Here is a 16,265-nt window from a genome sequence, read left to right as displayed (position 1 = left end):
CAGGGACAAGCAAATGCTGCTGGAGGCCTCCAGAGCTTTGGGGAAGGATCCTGAAGCCATGGTATACAAGGGATCCAAAATAATGCTGTTCCAGGACTTCTCTCCAGTTGTGGTATGCAAGAGGAAGGTGTTTGACGCGGTAAAGAAGCATCTGAGGGATTTAAATATTCAGTACTCCATGAGATACCCGGCAACGCTGCGCTTCAGTCACGGAGAGTCTGTGTATAACTTCGGATCGCCAGAAAAAGCAAAAGAATTTTTGGATGCTCTCAAATAGACTGAAGGATTTGAACTACATGGGCAATTATTTTATTTTACCTCTTTATTTCCTCCTCCTCCTTCCCCCTCTCTCTTTTTCATCCTTCCTTGGGGGGTTTCTTTCTCTTAACTCTTATTTATAACTTGCTTGGTTTATCTGGTTTTTGGGTTTTTTTGAGTTTTCCTTTAATATTTGCTGGGATTATAATTTTATATATTTTATTGCATGTTGCTTTGTTAAGAATGCTGAGATAATAATATGGAGGGGCAGGTTGGTTGCCCACTTCTAATTCTTGCATTATAAGACATTAGTATTTGTTTATCTTACATTGCGAAGTCTGGGCTGAGGGCACAGCTCTTGCTGGGAGGTGTTATGGTGGGATTATTGGATGATAGGAGTGCCCCCTGTGGTCAAGGGGGAAAGTCTCCTTTTAATTATGTCTTATGTTATTATTTCTTAGGAGTAGTTCTTGTAATTCTTGATTTAGTTGTTTCACAAGTTGTATTTTTAAATTTATGTGGATTGTTTATGGTCTCTACTCAATGCTCTTTGGGTGGGATTCTTCCTACTGGGGGGGGGGGGGTCTTGGACTTTCTTGAACTATCATGGCTAGTCATTCATTAAACGGTGCACCTGGAATGTCAAAGTGAGTCACTCGTCAATTAAAAGGAAAAAGATACTATCAAGTCTTAAAAAAGAGAAGGTTGATTTAGGCCTTTTACAGGAAACACACCGACTTGATAAGGAACATTTGAAGCTGCAGCAGGAGGATTTGGTCAGGTGTTCTTTTCATCTTTTCATTCGAAAAGTAAGGGAGTGGCCGTTCTTATCCAGAAGAATCTTCCATTCCAAATGTTAAGCCAGATCAAAGACAAGTCCGGACAGTTTATAATGCTTAAAGCCCTAATGTATGGAGAGGAGTACGGAATTTTGAATGTGTATTGCCCCCCCCCAGCACATCTTTTTAAATTCGTAACAGATGTGCTCTCCAAGTTGATGGCCCTTGGGGTGCGTCACATAATTATAGGGGGAGATTTTAATTGTATAATCGATCCCGAGGTGGACAGGATACCTGGGAGCTTTGTGGGCATAGCTCTGAGATCTAGGCAGTTGGTTGATCTGAAGAGGGAGTTGGGACTGGTAGATGTGTGAAGGTGTTTTCACCCTGAGGGTAGAGATTTTACTTTTTATTCTAACCCGCACAAGTGCCATACCAGAATCGATTTTTTTTTGTCCTTTCAACCTTTCTGAATTTGATATTGTCTTGACCATGCAGCAGTGCTCAGGGAACCTCGATTATCCGAATGAGGTGGGTGGGCACTATTTCGTTCGGATAATCAGTTATTCGGTTAATTGATCAAATGCCTTTGCTCTAGACTCCCCGTTCAGGAGACTGCAGAAGCACACAGCGTGTGAGCCCCCGTCCCCGTCCAACACATCCCCACCCCCCCAACACCGCCCCACCCCCCCCCCCCCACACCCCAACCATCCAATACCTCCCCCTACCCACCCCAACCCTGTCCAGTTCCGCCCTCCCCGCCTGCCCCCCACACCGTTCAACACCACCTCCTGCGGCTCCCCCCCCCCCCCCCCCCCCCACCGCGTTCCTGACCAGCACTGCCCCCGCCCCCTGTCTGGGGCAGCCGGACTGGACACCAACAATAAGACTGCTGTTGCTGCCTTTGTGGGGTAAGTTTCTAAATAGCACGTGTGTGTGCACGTGAGCGCACACATACGCACGTACACACGCGCGCGCACAAATTTTTACTGCAACTTTTTTGCAGGTTCCACCTCCGCCCTGTAAAGGACAATGTTAGTCAGATTATCTGGGCAATGAGGGTTTTGGGTACACCCCCCGATAGAACTCCAGGTTAAAGTGTGGGGAAAGAGAGAGTATGGGAGGTCAGTCATTTGGAGACAGTGCCTGTTTAAACATGTCTTTGATGTAATGTTTCTATTGGGACCTCGAAATCTCCTTCGGATAATCCAATTTTCAGATAATTGGTATTCAGATAATCAAGGTTCCTCTGTATATGAAGGTCAAGACTAATGGCAACAAGATGCGTTCCCGACATTAGCATATGGACCCTTTTCTATTGAAGGATAGTAAGTTCATAAAAAACTACTCGCAGGAATTTAAAACTTTCTGGGGTATCAATTCGAGTACAACCAGTAACCCATCGGTGATGTGGGAGACTGCTCAGGCATATGTGCGCGGCTTGATTATCTCACATTCTGCGACCCAGAAAAGACAAAAGGGAGAACAACAGCATCTGCTTGAGGCTCACCTGAAGGCAGCTGAGTCAACGTATGTAGATAGGCCATCCATTACTAAGTTACAGTGGATTACAGTCCTCAGGGCGACTTTGAATACCGCACTTAAACAGCAAAGAGGGAGATACTAGGTGCAAAGCAGAGATTATTTGAGCAAGGCGATAAGCCAGGCAGGTATCTATCGTATCTTGCCAGAAAGACAAAGGCTCCCCAATTCATTACATCTATTAGAGAAGGTGCTGGTACTTTGACTTGTGATCCTAAAATGATCAATGCAGCTTTTAGAAAGTTCTGTTTTGAGCTGTATCAGTCAGAGGGCTGTGAGGATACAGCAAGGAAGATGGAGTATGGTCCTTTCAAGCTTAACCTCGGAGCAGGTGTCTCTTTTGAACGACCCCCCGACAACTCAGGAGGTGCAGGAGGCGGTGAGGCAACTCCAGAGTGGTAAAGCGCCCAGGCCAGACAGATTTCAGGTTGAGTTCTAAAAAGAGTTTATAGATGAATTGGCCAGACCACTTATAGATATGTATAACTATTCATATAGTCAGGGTAGTCTTCCACCCTCTCTAAGAGAAGCAAATATCTCTCTCATTCTTAAGAAAGAAAAAGCCCCAGATGACTGTACTTCGTACAGACCTATATTCTTATTGAATGTGGACTTTAAAATCCTCTCAAAAATGCTGGCATTAAGATTGGAGAGGGTTTACCATTTATTATAAAAGAGGATCAGACGGGGTTTATTAAGGATCGCAGATCTACTATAATATCAGAAGAGTATTATACATGGTACAAGTCTGCCAGCAAAGAGCGATACCGGGTTTAGTCATCTCCCGAGATGCAGAGAAAGCATTTGACCGGGTGGAATGGCCATTTTTTCATATACTATGGAGCGGTTTGGCATTGGAGAGGTCTTTATCAAGTAGGTCGCAGTATTATATAACCACCCTAGAGCAGTGGTGATTACTAACGGCATAAGATCGGATAGCTTTAGTGTTGGCAGAGGTTGTCGTCAAGGATGCCCTCTCTCACCACTACTATTTACACTAGTGATCGAACTGCTGGCGGAAGCTATCCAAACTGACCCCAATACAACAGCCCCAGAGGTAGGATCGGGTAAGCATAACATCACTCTTTATGCAGATGACGTCCTTCTTTTCTTAAATGATCCATCGATATCTGTGCCCTGCTTAATTCAAGTGGTTAATTTATTTGGTATGTTTTCAGGGTACAAAATTAACTTTACGAAGTCAGAGGCCATGCCACTAGGGGGTCTTACCAGCAAATCCAATTTTGCAGATTGATCCCGCTTCCCCTTTCTGTGGTCACTGGGAGGTTTTCTCTATTTAGGTATTTTAATTACCCTGGTATTTGGTCAGCTATATAAAGCTAATTATATGCATTTATTAGAGTAAATAAGGCAGGACCTCCAATGTTGGAAAGATCTCCCCATATCCTGGCTGGGAAGAATAGCTTTGATCAAGATGAATATTCTCCCTAGCCTATTATACCCCATGAAAATGCTTCCCCTGATGTTGCCGAGACAGGCGCTGCGTAAGCTTTATAGTTGTCTCAGCTCCTTTATTTGGAATCGTACACAGCCCCTTATTAAATTAGATAAGTTGCAGCTCCCATAAGTAAGGGGAGGTCTAGATTTTCTGGATTTTAAGAAGTACCATATCATATGTGACTGATGGGGTCTCTTGTGATCCACAATCAATTTGGCTGGATATCGAGGCTTCCCAAGCAAAATGCCCCCTCATCAATCTATTATTTATGGATGAGATGAGAAATATCACGGATTATTGTAAAAACCCGATTGTACTAAACACAATCAAAGCTTGGAGGATGATACAACAGGGTGAGGGTAATTTACAAAAATCCTCCTCTTTTACTCCTATAGTAGGAATGTTGGGATTTCAGCCAGACTTGACAGATGTTGGATTTAAAATTTGGGAGTCCAGAGACATCTCCTGTTTGGGAGATCTGTGCGATGGGGAGACCATGATGTCTTTCAAACAGCTGCGTCAGAAGTTCGGGTTGCCTCGCAAGGACCTTTTTCGATATTTTCAAGTGCGAGACTTTGTACAAAAAGAGACCACATTGATGACTAATCCTTACAAATCAGATATGGAAAGGAGAGTGCTTCGGCCAATGGGTACACCCTCCGTCAGCACTCTATACCACTTGCTAGGTAATAAGGTATTGAAGGACACAGAAGGGTTATATAAAACCTAGATTCAAGAGTTAGGGATGGAAATCTCCTTAAAGATGAGGGAGGATATCTGGGAAAATGCCAGCAAGATCTCTATCTGTAATAGAACCCAGGCTATTCAATTGAAGACACTTCATAGGGCTCATATAGCACCAGAGCAGCTTGCAAAGTTTAAGGCAGAGGCGTCCCCAATGTACCCTAAATGTAAAGTAGAAGTTGGTACTCTCACTTATTGTTTGTGGATATGCCATAAGATTCGTAGATACTGGGACGGTGTAGCGAATGCCTTGGTAAAGATTTTTGGAATGGAGATTGGGTTGGACCCAGTGTCCCTCTTTTTAGGCTTTCCTAATCTTCTGTCTCCAGGTGCATATGGGAAGAAACTGTTACTGTCCTCTCCTTTTGTTCAAGGAAAAACATGTTGGCAAGTTGGGTAACGGAAAGTCCCCCAGGATTTTTGAATTGGCATAGGATAGTTATGGAACATATTCCCCTGGACTTCCTTACAAATATGGTGTACCAAAAAACGGAATTATTTTATAGAACATGACGGCCCTTTTTGAACTATGCCAATGCATACTATTTAGGGTCTCTCTTTATCCGTGAGGATGATGTTTGTTGTTTCGGGGGCCTTTGGGAGGAAGAATCCCGTATAAATACAGGTCTTGTTATGACTTGATATAATTTTATTTAGAATGCTTATTTATTTATTTACCTTTTTTCTCTTTTTTTTATGTTAGTTATGTACTATACTAGTTTTTATATATACAGTCTTCTTTCTTGTATCTTATTTTGTGTTTTCGTAGTTTGTAGAGTAGATTAGTAGTTAGTTTTCTTAATTTATATTGATGCTGTTATTATATTGTAAAGTGGTTACACTATTTTGTAGTAATTTTGTAAAAAATCCCAAAAACCTTTTTCTTCTCAATAAAAATATTTACATAAAAAAACAGAAACAAATGTAACAGCCAATAGAAAAGCAAGTGCCCACCCCTGCCATGACTCCTTGTTGCCACAAAAACAAAGCCACAAAGTTGATCCCTCAGTCTACAAATACTCAGGTGCCCAAAACCATGAAATCCCTACAGTGTGGAAGCAGGCCATTCAGCCCATCAAGTTCACTCCTACCCTCTGAAGAGCATCCTACCCAGATTCACTCCCCTGCCCTATCCATGTAACCCTACATTTTCCATGGCTAATCCACTTAGCCTGTGCATCTCTGGATACTATGCACAATTTAGCATGGCCAATTTTGGGACTGTGGGAGGAAGCAAGAGCACCCTGAGGAAACTCGCGCGGACATGGGGAGAACGCGACCGCAGCTGGAATGGCACCACCTATGCTATCAGATACCTGAGCCCAGCCCTGACCTGGAACCACACTGCTGCCACTGGAACCATGTCGCCATTCTTTGGCGCAAACATGACTCCATGGTGTTGTTGCTGACATGAATCTGCTGAAGCTGCATGGTCCTGAAATGGACTCAAACTTGATGCTGTGCCCACCATGCTGAAGCACCTGGCACCACCTCCTGGTTTATGTTGCTGCTGCTGCCATCTCCTGCAACTACTATTTTGGTTTATTGTTGGCAATAGTAGACTAAGGGGCCAGGTATTTACTTTAACCATGACTGATATCCACTCCACATGGCTAAACTTCAGATGAAATCAGAGTAGTCAAAGTTTCCATGTTGTCATGTTCTGAAAGGGACACTTCTGGGCCTGACAAGAATGATAGATTTTGTATTACCTTTCTGCCCTTTCAAATCATCTCATTTCGTGTGAAGAGTATCACAGGAAATATATTTATTAATGTGTGTATAATTCCTTCTTTGTGTAGGCACTAACAGGTTTGAAAAGAGCTGAATAAATTTAGAACTGTTAAACTGCACAAGATGATCATTTAGATCATTCATGCAAGGCTACTGCAAGTGAAAGTCAAAGGGCAATTATGATTTAAAACCCTGGATGACATATTCTGGTGAATGTGGGTGATTCAACTTCACTCAGATGAAAGTCATGTGGAAGATAAATAATTTAATGTCATATGTTTTCCTGTTTGAATTGCAACTAGGATTGACACTAATCAATTATTAATCCTGTTTCTGAACAATGAGTCATCTTGATAATTCAACAGAATTTAACTTGCTTTTCAGATTTAGTCTGGAACTGAATGATCTTTGTACTGGAAAAGCCTAATGTTCATTACTGCTGAGTTCAAATTGTATCACCATAATTTGAATTGGTTCAGAATACAAATTGCATATTTTTTTGCCTGAGGTTTGCACTTTATTTGTTTATACGCAACTCATTGCCAACATGTTAATTTTTTTTGCAACAGCATATTTGTAAAATGCCTAGAATCCTGATTAAGCTAATATTAACATTTTTAGCCAATAATTAGCAAATATAATTGTTTTTACATGACATGTTTCTAAGAAAAATGTTGAACAAAGTTTGCAGCTTGTTTTTAAAAACAAGTTTATTATATTGATTTTCGATGGAATTAATGAAACTTCTGTCATTAATTAATACAAATTCTATCAAAATGCTTGCAGGGTAATGAATGAGTTGTAATCAGGTTTAGTTTCCTATGTAACACTCTCTAAGATGTCATTTATAAATAAGTAAAACCATCTAAACCATTATCAACAGGACGTGCTTTGTTGAGACTCACTGCTGCAAAGTTGAAACAAATGGGCATTGCTCAGGAGAGCCATCGTCAATCCTTGCTGAAGGAAATACTGCAACTGCATATACAAGATGATGTGGAAAGTCTTATTTCTGCCTTTGCAGGTATAATTAAATCAGAACTTCAAATGTAACATTTTTTTTCTTTCTTCGTTACAATAAATTAAAGCATCACCAACAAATATTTTGTGCATGGGTGTAAGAATGAGATTGTGTAAGTATGCTTGCTGATGCTTTTAATTAGATTTTTAATCACTTACTTGTAGCATATCCATGCTCTGTTCTGCTTTTGTTGCATCAATTAAGTTTCTGATTAATGGTCATCCCAGGTTGTTGTTAATAGGAGAAGCAGCAAAAGTATTCCTGTGTCAATGGAGGTGATTAGACTGTAATGTCGTAAATGATCATTATCTGGTACTTACGTGGGAAAAATGATAAATGCCATTTATTAATCTAAGCCTGAATGGTGACTAGGTTATGCTGCATGTGGAGATAGACTGCTTCAGTATCTGAGGAGTTGCTGATGAAACTGAACACTATCTAATTAATCATCTGTTGATGGATGAGGCAACTGAAGTTGACTGTGCCTAAGCTGCCTTGAGAACCTTTAGCAGCAATGCCCTGGGGCTCAGATATAGCAGCATTGACGACCAACCTTATCTATGCTCTCCAAAGTTCCTTTTTAGGTTTCCCCTTGCACATTCTGTGCATGACTGTGTGCAGTTTGCACATTCTCCCCATGTCTGCGTGAGTTTCCTTGGGTGCTCCTGTTTCCTCCAACAGTCCAAAGATGCACTACTTAGGTGGATTGGCCATGTTAAATTACCCATAGTGTCCAGGGATGGGTAGGTGAAGTGTATTAACCATGGGAAATGCAGGATTACAGGAATAGGGCATGGAGATGAGTCTGGGTGGGAGGTTTGGTGTGGACCTGTTAGGCCAAATGGCCTGTTTGCACACTGAAGGGATTCTAAGACATTCAGTACTCCTCTATGGCATCTATTGTTTTGAGCCTTCCATATGTGTCATAAGCCTTCCTTTTTCTCTTTATCTCATCCTCTTTATCCTTTTATATTCAGGATTCACTGGATTTGTTGATTCCATGCTTTATTGTAACATGGTGGCCCTATACTCTTGGTATTTCCTTCTTGAATGCTCCCACTAACACAGATTAATTAAAAGTATCTTCTCCCAGTCCATTCTGGTCAAAGCATGCCTGATCTTATTAAAATTGGCTCTCTCCTAGTTCAGAACTTCGATTTCAGGCCCTTCCTTCTTTTTGTTAACAATCTTGAATCTAATGGAGTTATGGCTGCTGACTGCAAAATGCTCCCCCCGTTGATAATTCAGTCACTCGTCTGGCTTCTTTACCTAAAATTAACATGAGATGTTGGATGTAGGTTTGCTCACTGAGCTGGAAGGTTTGTTTTCAGATGTTTCATCACTATACTAGGTAACATCATCAGTGAGCTTCCAGATGAAGCAGTGGCGGCATGGCCCACTTTCTATTTGTGTGTTTAGGTTTCCTTGAGTCGGTGATGTCATTTCCTGTGTTGATATCATGTCCGGTAGTGATGTTATTTCCTGTTCCTTTTCTCGGGGATGGGGGGAAATCAGGAAATGATGTCATCAAGGAATCTGTCACCACAGGAAATTACATCGCCAACCCAAGGAAACCTAAGCACATAAATAGAAAGCAGGCTGTGCCACCAGTGCTTCATCCAGAGGCTCACTGATGATGTTACCTAGTATGGTGACAATATGTCTGAAAACAAACCTACCAGCTCCGCAAGCAAACCTACATCCAGAACCTCAACCTGAGCTACAAATCTTCTTGAAACTTGTTAACATGAGATGTTGTTGACAAATTGCCTGGTAGACTGTGGGTAACTTTCTAAGTGTTGCCTCATTTGTAATGAAATAAAGTTATCATAATTGTTCTAACCAAATGATCATATATCCAAATCCTTTTCTTCTGTATTTTTATAAGTTTGTTCAGTAGTATCTGTTCATTGCTAATGGTTCTTGTGATAGGATTAGGGTTAGTTGTTATCGGGTTAAGGATTGGTTGGGGTAAGTTTCTGTTAGGGTCAGGGCTAAGGTTAGGGCTGGGTGTTAAGGTTAGTCTCACCTTCAATGGTAGAGAGGGTACGGGTTAGGATGAGGTCTGTGGTAGGGTTAGAGTAGAGTTATGATTAGTGTTAGAAGTTGGGTTTGATTCAGGGTTGGGTGGGGTTAGAATCCGATGGGATAAGGGGTTTGAGGTTAGGGGTAATGAGAACTAGAAGCAAGAGAGACAGGAAGAAATGGGTCGAGAAACACAGGTGAAGATACCGAGACTGAGAAACAAAGTGGGCCACTGAGGAGGACCTGAAAATATTTTGGAAAAAGTCGGCTCAATCACGATGGGGAACAAGAGACGGGGAAACAGTGTGGTGAAACAGAAACTGAGAAATAGAAGGGGAGCAACCGAGTGGGTCTCTGAAAAGTAACTGAGTTGGATTCTGGGAGAAATTTGCTCTGTCATCTCCACTAAGAAGGATTGTGAAAGTCCTAGTGGCAAAGAATGGTGTAGCATGTAAAATGTTGGTGGTTTTAGATCGGCAAAACAACAAGGGCAGTCACGTCTGCATGAAGTACCAGAGGGTAGCAGTCATAGAGTTATAGAGGTGTACAACATGGAAACAGACCTTTCGGTCCAACCTGTCCACGCCGATCAGATATCCCAATCCAGTCTAGTCCCACCTGCCAGCAACCGGCCCATTTCCCTCCAAACCCTTCCTATTCATATACCCATCTAAATGCCTCTTAAATGTTGCAATTGTACCAGCCTCCACCACATCCTCTGACAGCTCATTCCATACACGCACCACCCTCTGCATGAAAACGTTGCCCCATTAGGCCTCTTCTATATCTTTCCCCTCTCACCCTAAACCTATGCCCTCTAGCTCTGGACTCACCAAATCCAGGAAAAAGACTTTGTTTATTTATCCTATCCATACCCCTCATAATTTTGTAAACCACTATAAGGTTGCCCCTCAGCCTCTGACGCTCCAGGAAAAACAGCCCCAGCCTATTCAGCCTCTCCCTGTAGCTCGAATCCTCCAACCCTGACAACATCCTTGTAAATCTTTTCTGAACCCTTTCAAATTTCACAACATCTTTCCGATAGGAAGGAGACCAGAATTGCACGCAATATTCCAACAGTGGCCTAACCAGTGTCCTGTACAGCTGCAACCTGACCTCCCAACTCCTGTACTCAATCTCTGACCAATAAAGGAAAGCATACCAAACACCTTCTTCACTATCCTATCTACCTGAGACTCCACTTTCGAGGAGCTATGAACCTGCACTCCAAGGTCTCTTTGTTCAGCAACACTCCCTAGAACCTTACCATTAAGTGTTTAAGTCCTGCTAAGATTTGCTTTCCCAAAATGCAGCACCTCGCATTTATCTGAATTAAACTCCATCTGCCACTTCTCAGCCCATTGGCCCATCTGGTCGAGATCCTGTTGTAATCTGAGGTAACCCTCTTCGCTATCCACTACACCTCCAATTTTGGTGTCATCTGCAAACTTACTAACTGTACCTCTTATGCTCGCATCCAAATCATCTATGTAAATGACAAAACATAGAGGGCCCAGCACAGATCCTTGTGGCACTCCACTGGTTATAGGCCTCCAGTTTGAAAAACAACCTCCATCACCTTCTACCTTTGAGCCAGTTCTGTATCCAAGTGGCTAGTTCTCCCTTTATTCCATGAGATCTAAAATTGCTAATCAGTCTCCCATGGGGAAACCTTGTCGAACTCCTGAAGTCCATATAGATCACATCGACTGCTCTGCCCTCATCAATCTTCTTCGTTACTTCTTCAAAAAACTCAATCAAGTTTGTGAGACATGATTTCCCACACACAAAGCCATGTTGACTATCCCTAATCAGTCCTTGCCTTTCCAAATACATGTATATCCTGTCCCTCAGGATTCCCTCCGACAACTTGCCCACCACAGAGGTCAGGCTCACCGGTCTATAGTTCCCTGACTTGTCTTTACCACCCTTCTTAAACAGTGGCACCACGTTTGCCAACCTCCAGTCTTCCGGCACCTCATCTGTGACTATCGATGATACAAATATCTCAGCAAGAGGCTCAGCAATCACTTCTCCAGCTTCCTACAGAGTTCTTGGGTACACCTGATCAGGTCCTGGGGATTTATCCACCTTTAATCATTTCAAGACATCGAGCACTTCCTCCTCTGTAATCTGGACATTTTGCAAGATATCACCATCTATTTCCTTACAGTCTATATCTTCCATATCCTTTTCCACAGTAAATACTGATGCAAAATATTCATTTAGTATCTCTCCCATTTTCTGTGGCTCCACACAAAGGCCATCTTACTGATCTTTGAGAGGCCGTATTCTCTCCCTAGGTCCCCTTTAGTCCTTAATATATTTGTAAAAACCCTTTAGATTCCCCTTAATTCTATTTGCCAATGCTATCTCATGTCCCCTTTTTGCCCTCCTGATTTCCCGCTTTAGTATACTCCTACTTCCTTTTTACTCTTTGAACAACATGTGGGTGATTTGGAGCAGTGGATCTCCTCACTCCACACCGTATAAAAAGAAGTTTCTGGGACAGTTGTAACAGAGAGTGGTCACTCTACATCACGACAGGCAGGCAAGGAGTTCAGAGATAACAAGAGTGTGGGTGACCATTTATTGAAAGGAAAGGAGACAGCAGCTCCCAGAAATCCAGAACTTATTGGAGCTGTCTAACAGGTTTGAAATTTTAGATGCCTATTCAGTAAGCAACACGACTGAGTCAGGGTGGATAACTTGACGGAAAACACAGAACTATAGTAGCTGAGGCTACTCTGGAAAAAGAGACAGAGGATAGTAGGCAGATTAGTAAGGAATATTTCAAGGGATAGATAATCTAGTTTGCAGTCGAGATCGTGGGTCCCATATGGTTTGTTGCCTCCCAGGTGCAAGGTTATAGGACATATGGAAAGATTAGATAAACTTCTGAAAAGGGAGGGTGAACAGTGAGTGGTAGTAGTTATTCACACTCTCATTAGGACTAGTGGTACTAGAGTGATAGTAGTTCATGTGGGAAGCAACAACATAGGATAGCTTAGAGGTCTTGCAGGATCAGTTTCAGGAGTTGGAGAGGAGATTAAAATGCAGGATCTCCAGGGCAATAATTTCAGAAATACTACCTGTGCCTCAAGCTCCACCATTTAGGCAAAGACGGATCAGGGAGGTAACATGTTTGGCAGGAAGGGGCTTAGAATTTTGCAACATTATGGATCATTGGGAAATGAGAAAGCTATTTGGAAGAGATGGGCTTTACCTGAACAGAAAAGGAACTGTATCTAGCTGCGCAAATCACAAGTGTTGTGGAGGGTGACTTTAAAACTGAGATTGGGGGTGTGGGTTGGCTAATAAGCCTAGTTTTGGAAGTAGCAGAGGAGGCATAAAATTGAAAATGGTGCATGGAGAAAAGGAATTGAGGGAAGGCTTGAGTGTTGACAGTGAACTGAGAAATAATCACCTTCTAAGGGCAAAGAAGAGATAAGGACAGGATTAAGTTGGATGAATGTAATTGCATGGAGTTTACTGAACAAAATTGCTCCCTCCCTCATGAGCTCAATGCATTTTATGCTTGCTTTGAACAGAATGTCAGTGAAATGATGTCACCTGCCCAGACAGCTGACGCAGATGTCTAATCAGCATTTTTGAGAGTGAAGCCCACGGAAAATGACTGGCCCAAATGGAGTCCCTAGCTGTGCACTCAGATCCTACGCATACCAGCTAGTGGGAGTATTCACTGACATATTTAATCTTTCCTTACTATGATCCGATGTCCCCACCTGCTTCAAAAGACCACCATCATCCTGGTGCCAAAGAAAACTTAGAGTGTGTTTCAATGACTACTGTCCAATGGTTCTGATCTCAATTATGAAGTGCTTCAAGAGGTTAGTCATGTTTCACATCAATTCTAGCCTCCCAGCCTGCCTTGATCCCTTGCAACTCACCTCCTGTCACAACAGGTCCATGGCAGATTCCATCACCTTGGAACATCCCATAACAAGGATACCTACATTAGGCTCCTATTCACTGACTACAGTTTCACCTTCAACACCATAATTCCAACCAAACTAATCTCCAAACTCCAAGACCGAGGTTTCTGCTCTGCCCTCTGCATCTGGATCCTCAATTTCTTGACCCACAGACTGCAATCAGTAAGAATAGGCACCACTTCTTCCACAATATTCCTCAATACTGGCGCCCTGCAAAGCTGCTTACTCGGCTCCTTACTATACTCCCTATACACTCCTGACTGTATAGCCAAGTTTCATCCTAACTATCTAGAAGTTCGCTGACGACACCACTGTCGTAGACTGGATCTCAAACAAAAACAAGACAGAATACAGGAAAAGGTAGAGTACTTAGTGTCATGGTGGAAAGATAATGAGCTGTCCCTCAACATCAGCAAAATGAAAGTGCTGGTCATTGACTTCAGAAAGCAAGGTGGAGGGAACACTCCTGTCTACGTCAATGATGTTGAGGTGGAGATGACTGAGAGCGTCAAGTTTCTGGGAGCAATGATCGTCAACAATCTGTCCTGGTCCACCAATATTGATGTTATAATTAAGAAAGCACAGCACTGCGTCTACTTCCTCAGGAGGCTAAGGACATTCAGCAAATCCTTAAAGACTCTTAGATCCACCCTAGAAAGCATTCTCTCGGCATGCATCACAGCTTCATATGGCAGCTGCTCTGCCTGGAACTGTAAGAAACTACAGAGAGTTATGAACACAGCCCAGTCCATCACACTAGCTAACCTTAAATCCATTGACTCCATCTATACTTCTCACTGTCTCAGGAAGGCACCAACATAAAGACCACTCCCACACCAGTTATGATTTTTTCCAAACTCTTCAGTTGGACAGATGACACAAAAGCTTAAACACGTACCAACAGATTCAAGAACAGCTTCATCCCTGCTGGTGTTAGACTTCTGAATGGACTTCAAATTTTAAATGTAATGTTGATGTTGCTCTTTATGCACCTGCTCTATAACCGTAACATTGTAATCCTTGCTCTGTTCTATTACTATCAGGCACTTTGTATGGTGTGATCTGCCTGTACTACACACAACAAAACTTTTCACTGGACTTAGGTACTTGTGACAATAATAAATTGTATCAAATCAAAATTGGGCAAGTGTAAGCAGAAATTGCTTAGGGTGATCTGACGTTCTAGCATTGTAAGTGGCTCAAGCCAGAACAGAGGGAAGGTTGGTAACACTAGGTAGAAAAGTTGTCAGAGCTGAAAATGTGTTGCTGGAAAAGCGCAGCAGGTCAGGCAGCATCCAAGGAACAGGAGAATCGACGTTTCGGGCATAAGCCCTTCTTCAGAAAAGTTGTCAGGCCCAGATAGCCTGCAGCCTAGATTGCTGAAAGAGCTAAGGGAGCAAATTGTGGAACCATTCAAAACATTTGCCAGGTCTGTCTGAATGTGTTTCAGTCCCAAGGGACTGGAGGATTGCAAATGTGACATCATTGTTTTTAAAATAAAGGCGAACAAAGGATAACTCAGGAAGCTACAGACATGACACTGGATGTTGATAGTAGGAAAACTGATGGAGACCACAATACTGCAATACTGTGGAGAAGTTGGGGGGGGGGGGGGGGGGGGAGGGTTGCAAGTGTGGGGTAGATACAGGCATTGTGACATTGAGACATAGAGAGGAAGAATCAGGTTGAGAAATAGGCAGAAACACAGGGTAGAAACAGAAGGAGAATAACAGAGGAGCAGTATCAGAGACCGAGAATCAGAGGGAGAGAAAGATACAGAGAATCAGGAAGGGAGCAAGAGAAACAAAAGTCAGAGAAAGTGAGGGATAGAAAGAGATACTGAGAAACATTGGGGTGGAAAAACAGATGGAGAACATTGTGATGAAAAAATGAAGAGTGAGAAAGAGGGTAAGAAAGAGATAATGGGAAACTGTGTGGGAGAAACAGTGATGGACACAAGTGGGCGAGAAATTGGGGTAGAAACTGACACAAAAACAGTGGGTGCGAAATATACGATCAGAAACTGAGAGACAGGGAGACAGTAACAGGTGTAGAAGTGGGAGGTGAAACATGAGGCAGGGCAGTGGGCGAGAAAGAAGCACTGGGAAACAGTGGGAAGTGGAGACAGAGAAACAGACTGAGACGAGAGTGGGGGCAGAAACCGACAATGGGCGATAGGCATGACAAACAGCTATATAAAGAGGATGAATCAGAGGAGAAAGAGGGGGGCAGAAACAGGTGGAGAAAGAGTGGGTGAGAAATGTGGCGAGAAAGGAACAATAGAAAATGGAGGACGAGAAACAGGGGAAGAGAAACATATTAAGAAATGGAGATGTATGAACAGAAGGGGTAGACCCAGAGCCGAAGGAAGAGACACTAGGGAGAGAGGCACCAAACCGAGGGGGTGGAAACATGGGACTCCACGGGATCGGGTCACTGTAGAATCAGAGTTCAGGCCTTGATTCTGGGTTTCCCTGTGGAGCAATCAGGAAGCCGGTCGTTTACCCTGGGCCTGCAAATCTAGCATTACTAATACTCAGAAAAAGAGAGACAAGAGAAAGAAAAAAGAGACAAAGAGAGAGAGAGGAAAAAAGAGAAAAAGAGAAAGAAAAATAGCAAAAGAGAGTGAAAAAGAGGGAGAAAACAGAGAAAGAGACAGTAAAAGAGAGAAAAATAGAGATAAAAAGTGAAAGACTAAGAGAAAAAGTGAGAAAAGGAGAGAGAAAAAGACAGAAAAAAGAGTGAGG

The 16,265-nt window shown here is 42.6% G+C and overlaps 1 protein-coding gene across 1 annotated transcript in view; it reads left to right on the top strand.

The window, feature by feature from the left end:
• The window catches only part of LOC122540277 (uncharacterized), a 50,299-nt gene extending 35,620 nt beyond the window's left edge, over positions 1–14,679 (top strand). The window contains exons 6-7 of the mRNA XM_087975811.1: positions 7,400–7,540; positions 13,114–14,679. Of these exons, the coding sequence (XP_087831937.1) occupies positions 7,400–7,540; positions 13,114–13,124 (152 nt within the window). The 3' untranslated portion in view covers positions 13,125–14,679. The remainder of the gene's footprint in view (positions 1–7,399; positions 7,541–13,113) is intronic.
• The last annotated feature ends 1,586 nt before the right edge of the window (positions 14,680–16,265 follow it).

Source organism: Chiloscyllium plagiosum, unplaced genomic scaffold (genome assembly GCF_037043375.1).
Source record: "Chiloscyllium plagiosum isolate Xiang-an unplaced genomic scaffold, Cpla_swu_hap1 HiC_scaffold_3, whole genome shotgun sequence".
NCBI lineage: Eukaryota > Metazoa > Chordata > Chondrichthyes > Orectolobiformes > Hemiscylliidae > Chiloscyllium > Chiloscyllium plagiosum.
This window is presented reverse-complemented; position numbering and strand designations above follow the sequence as displayed.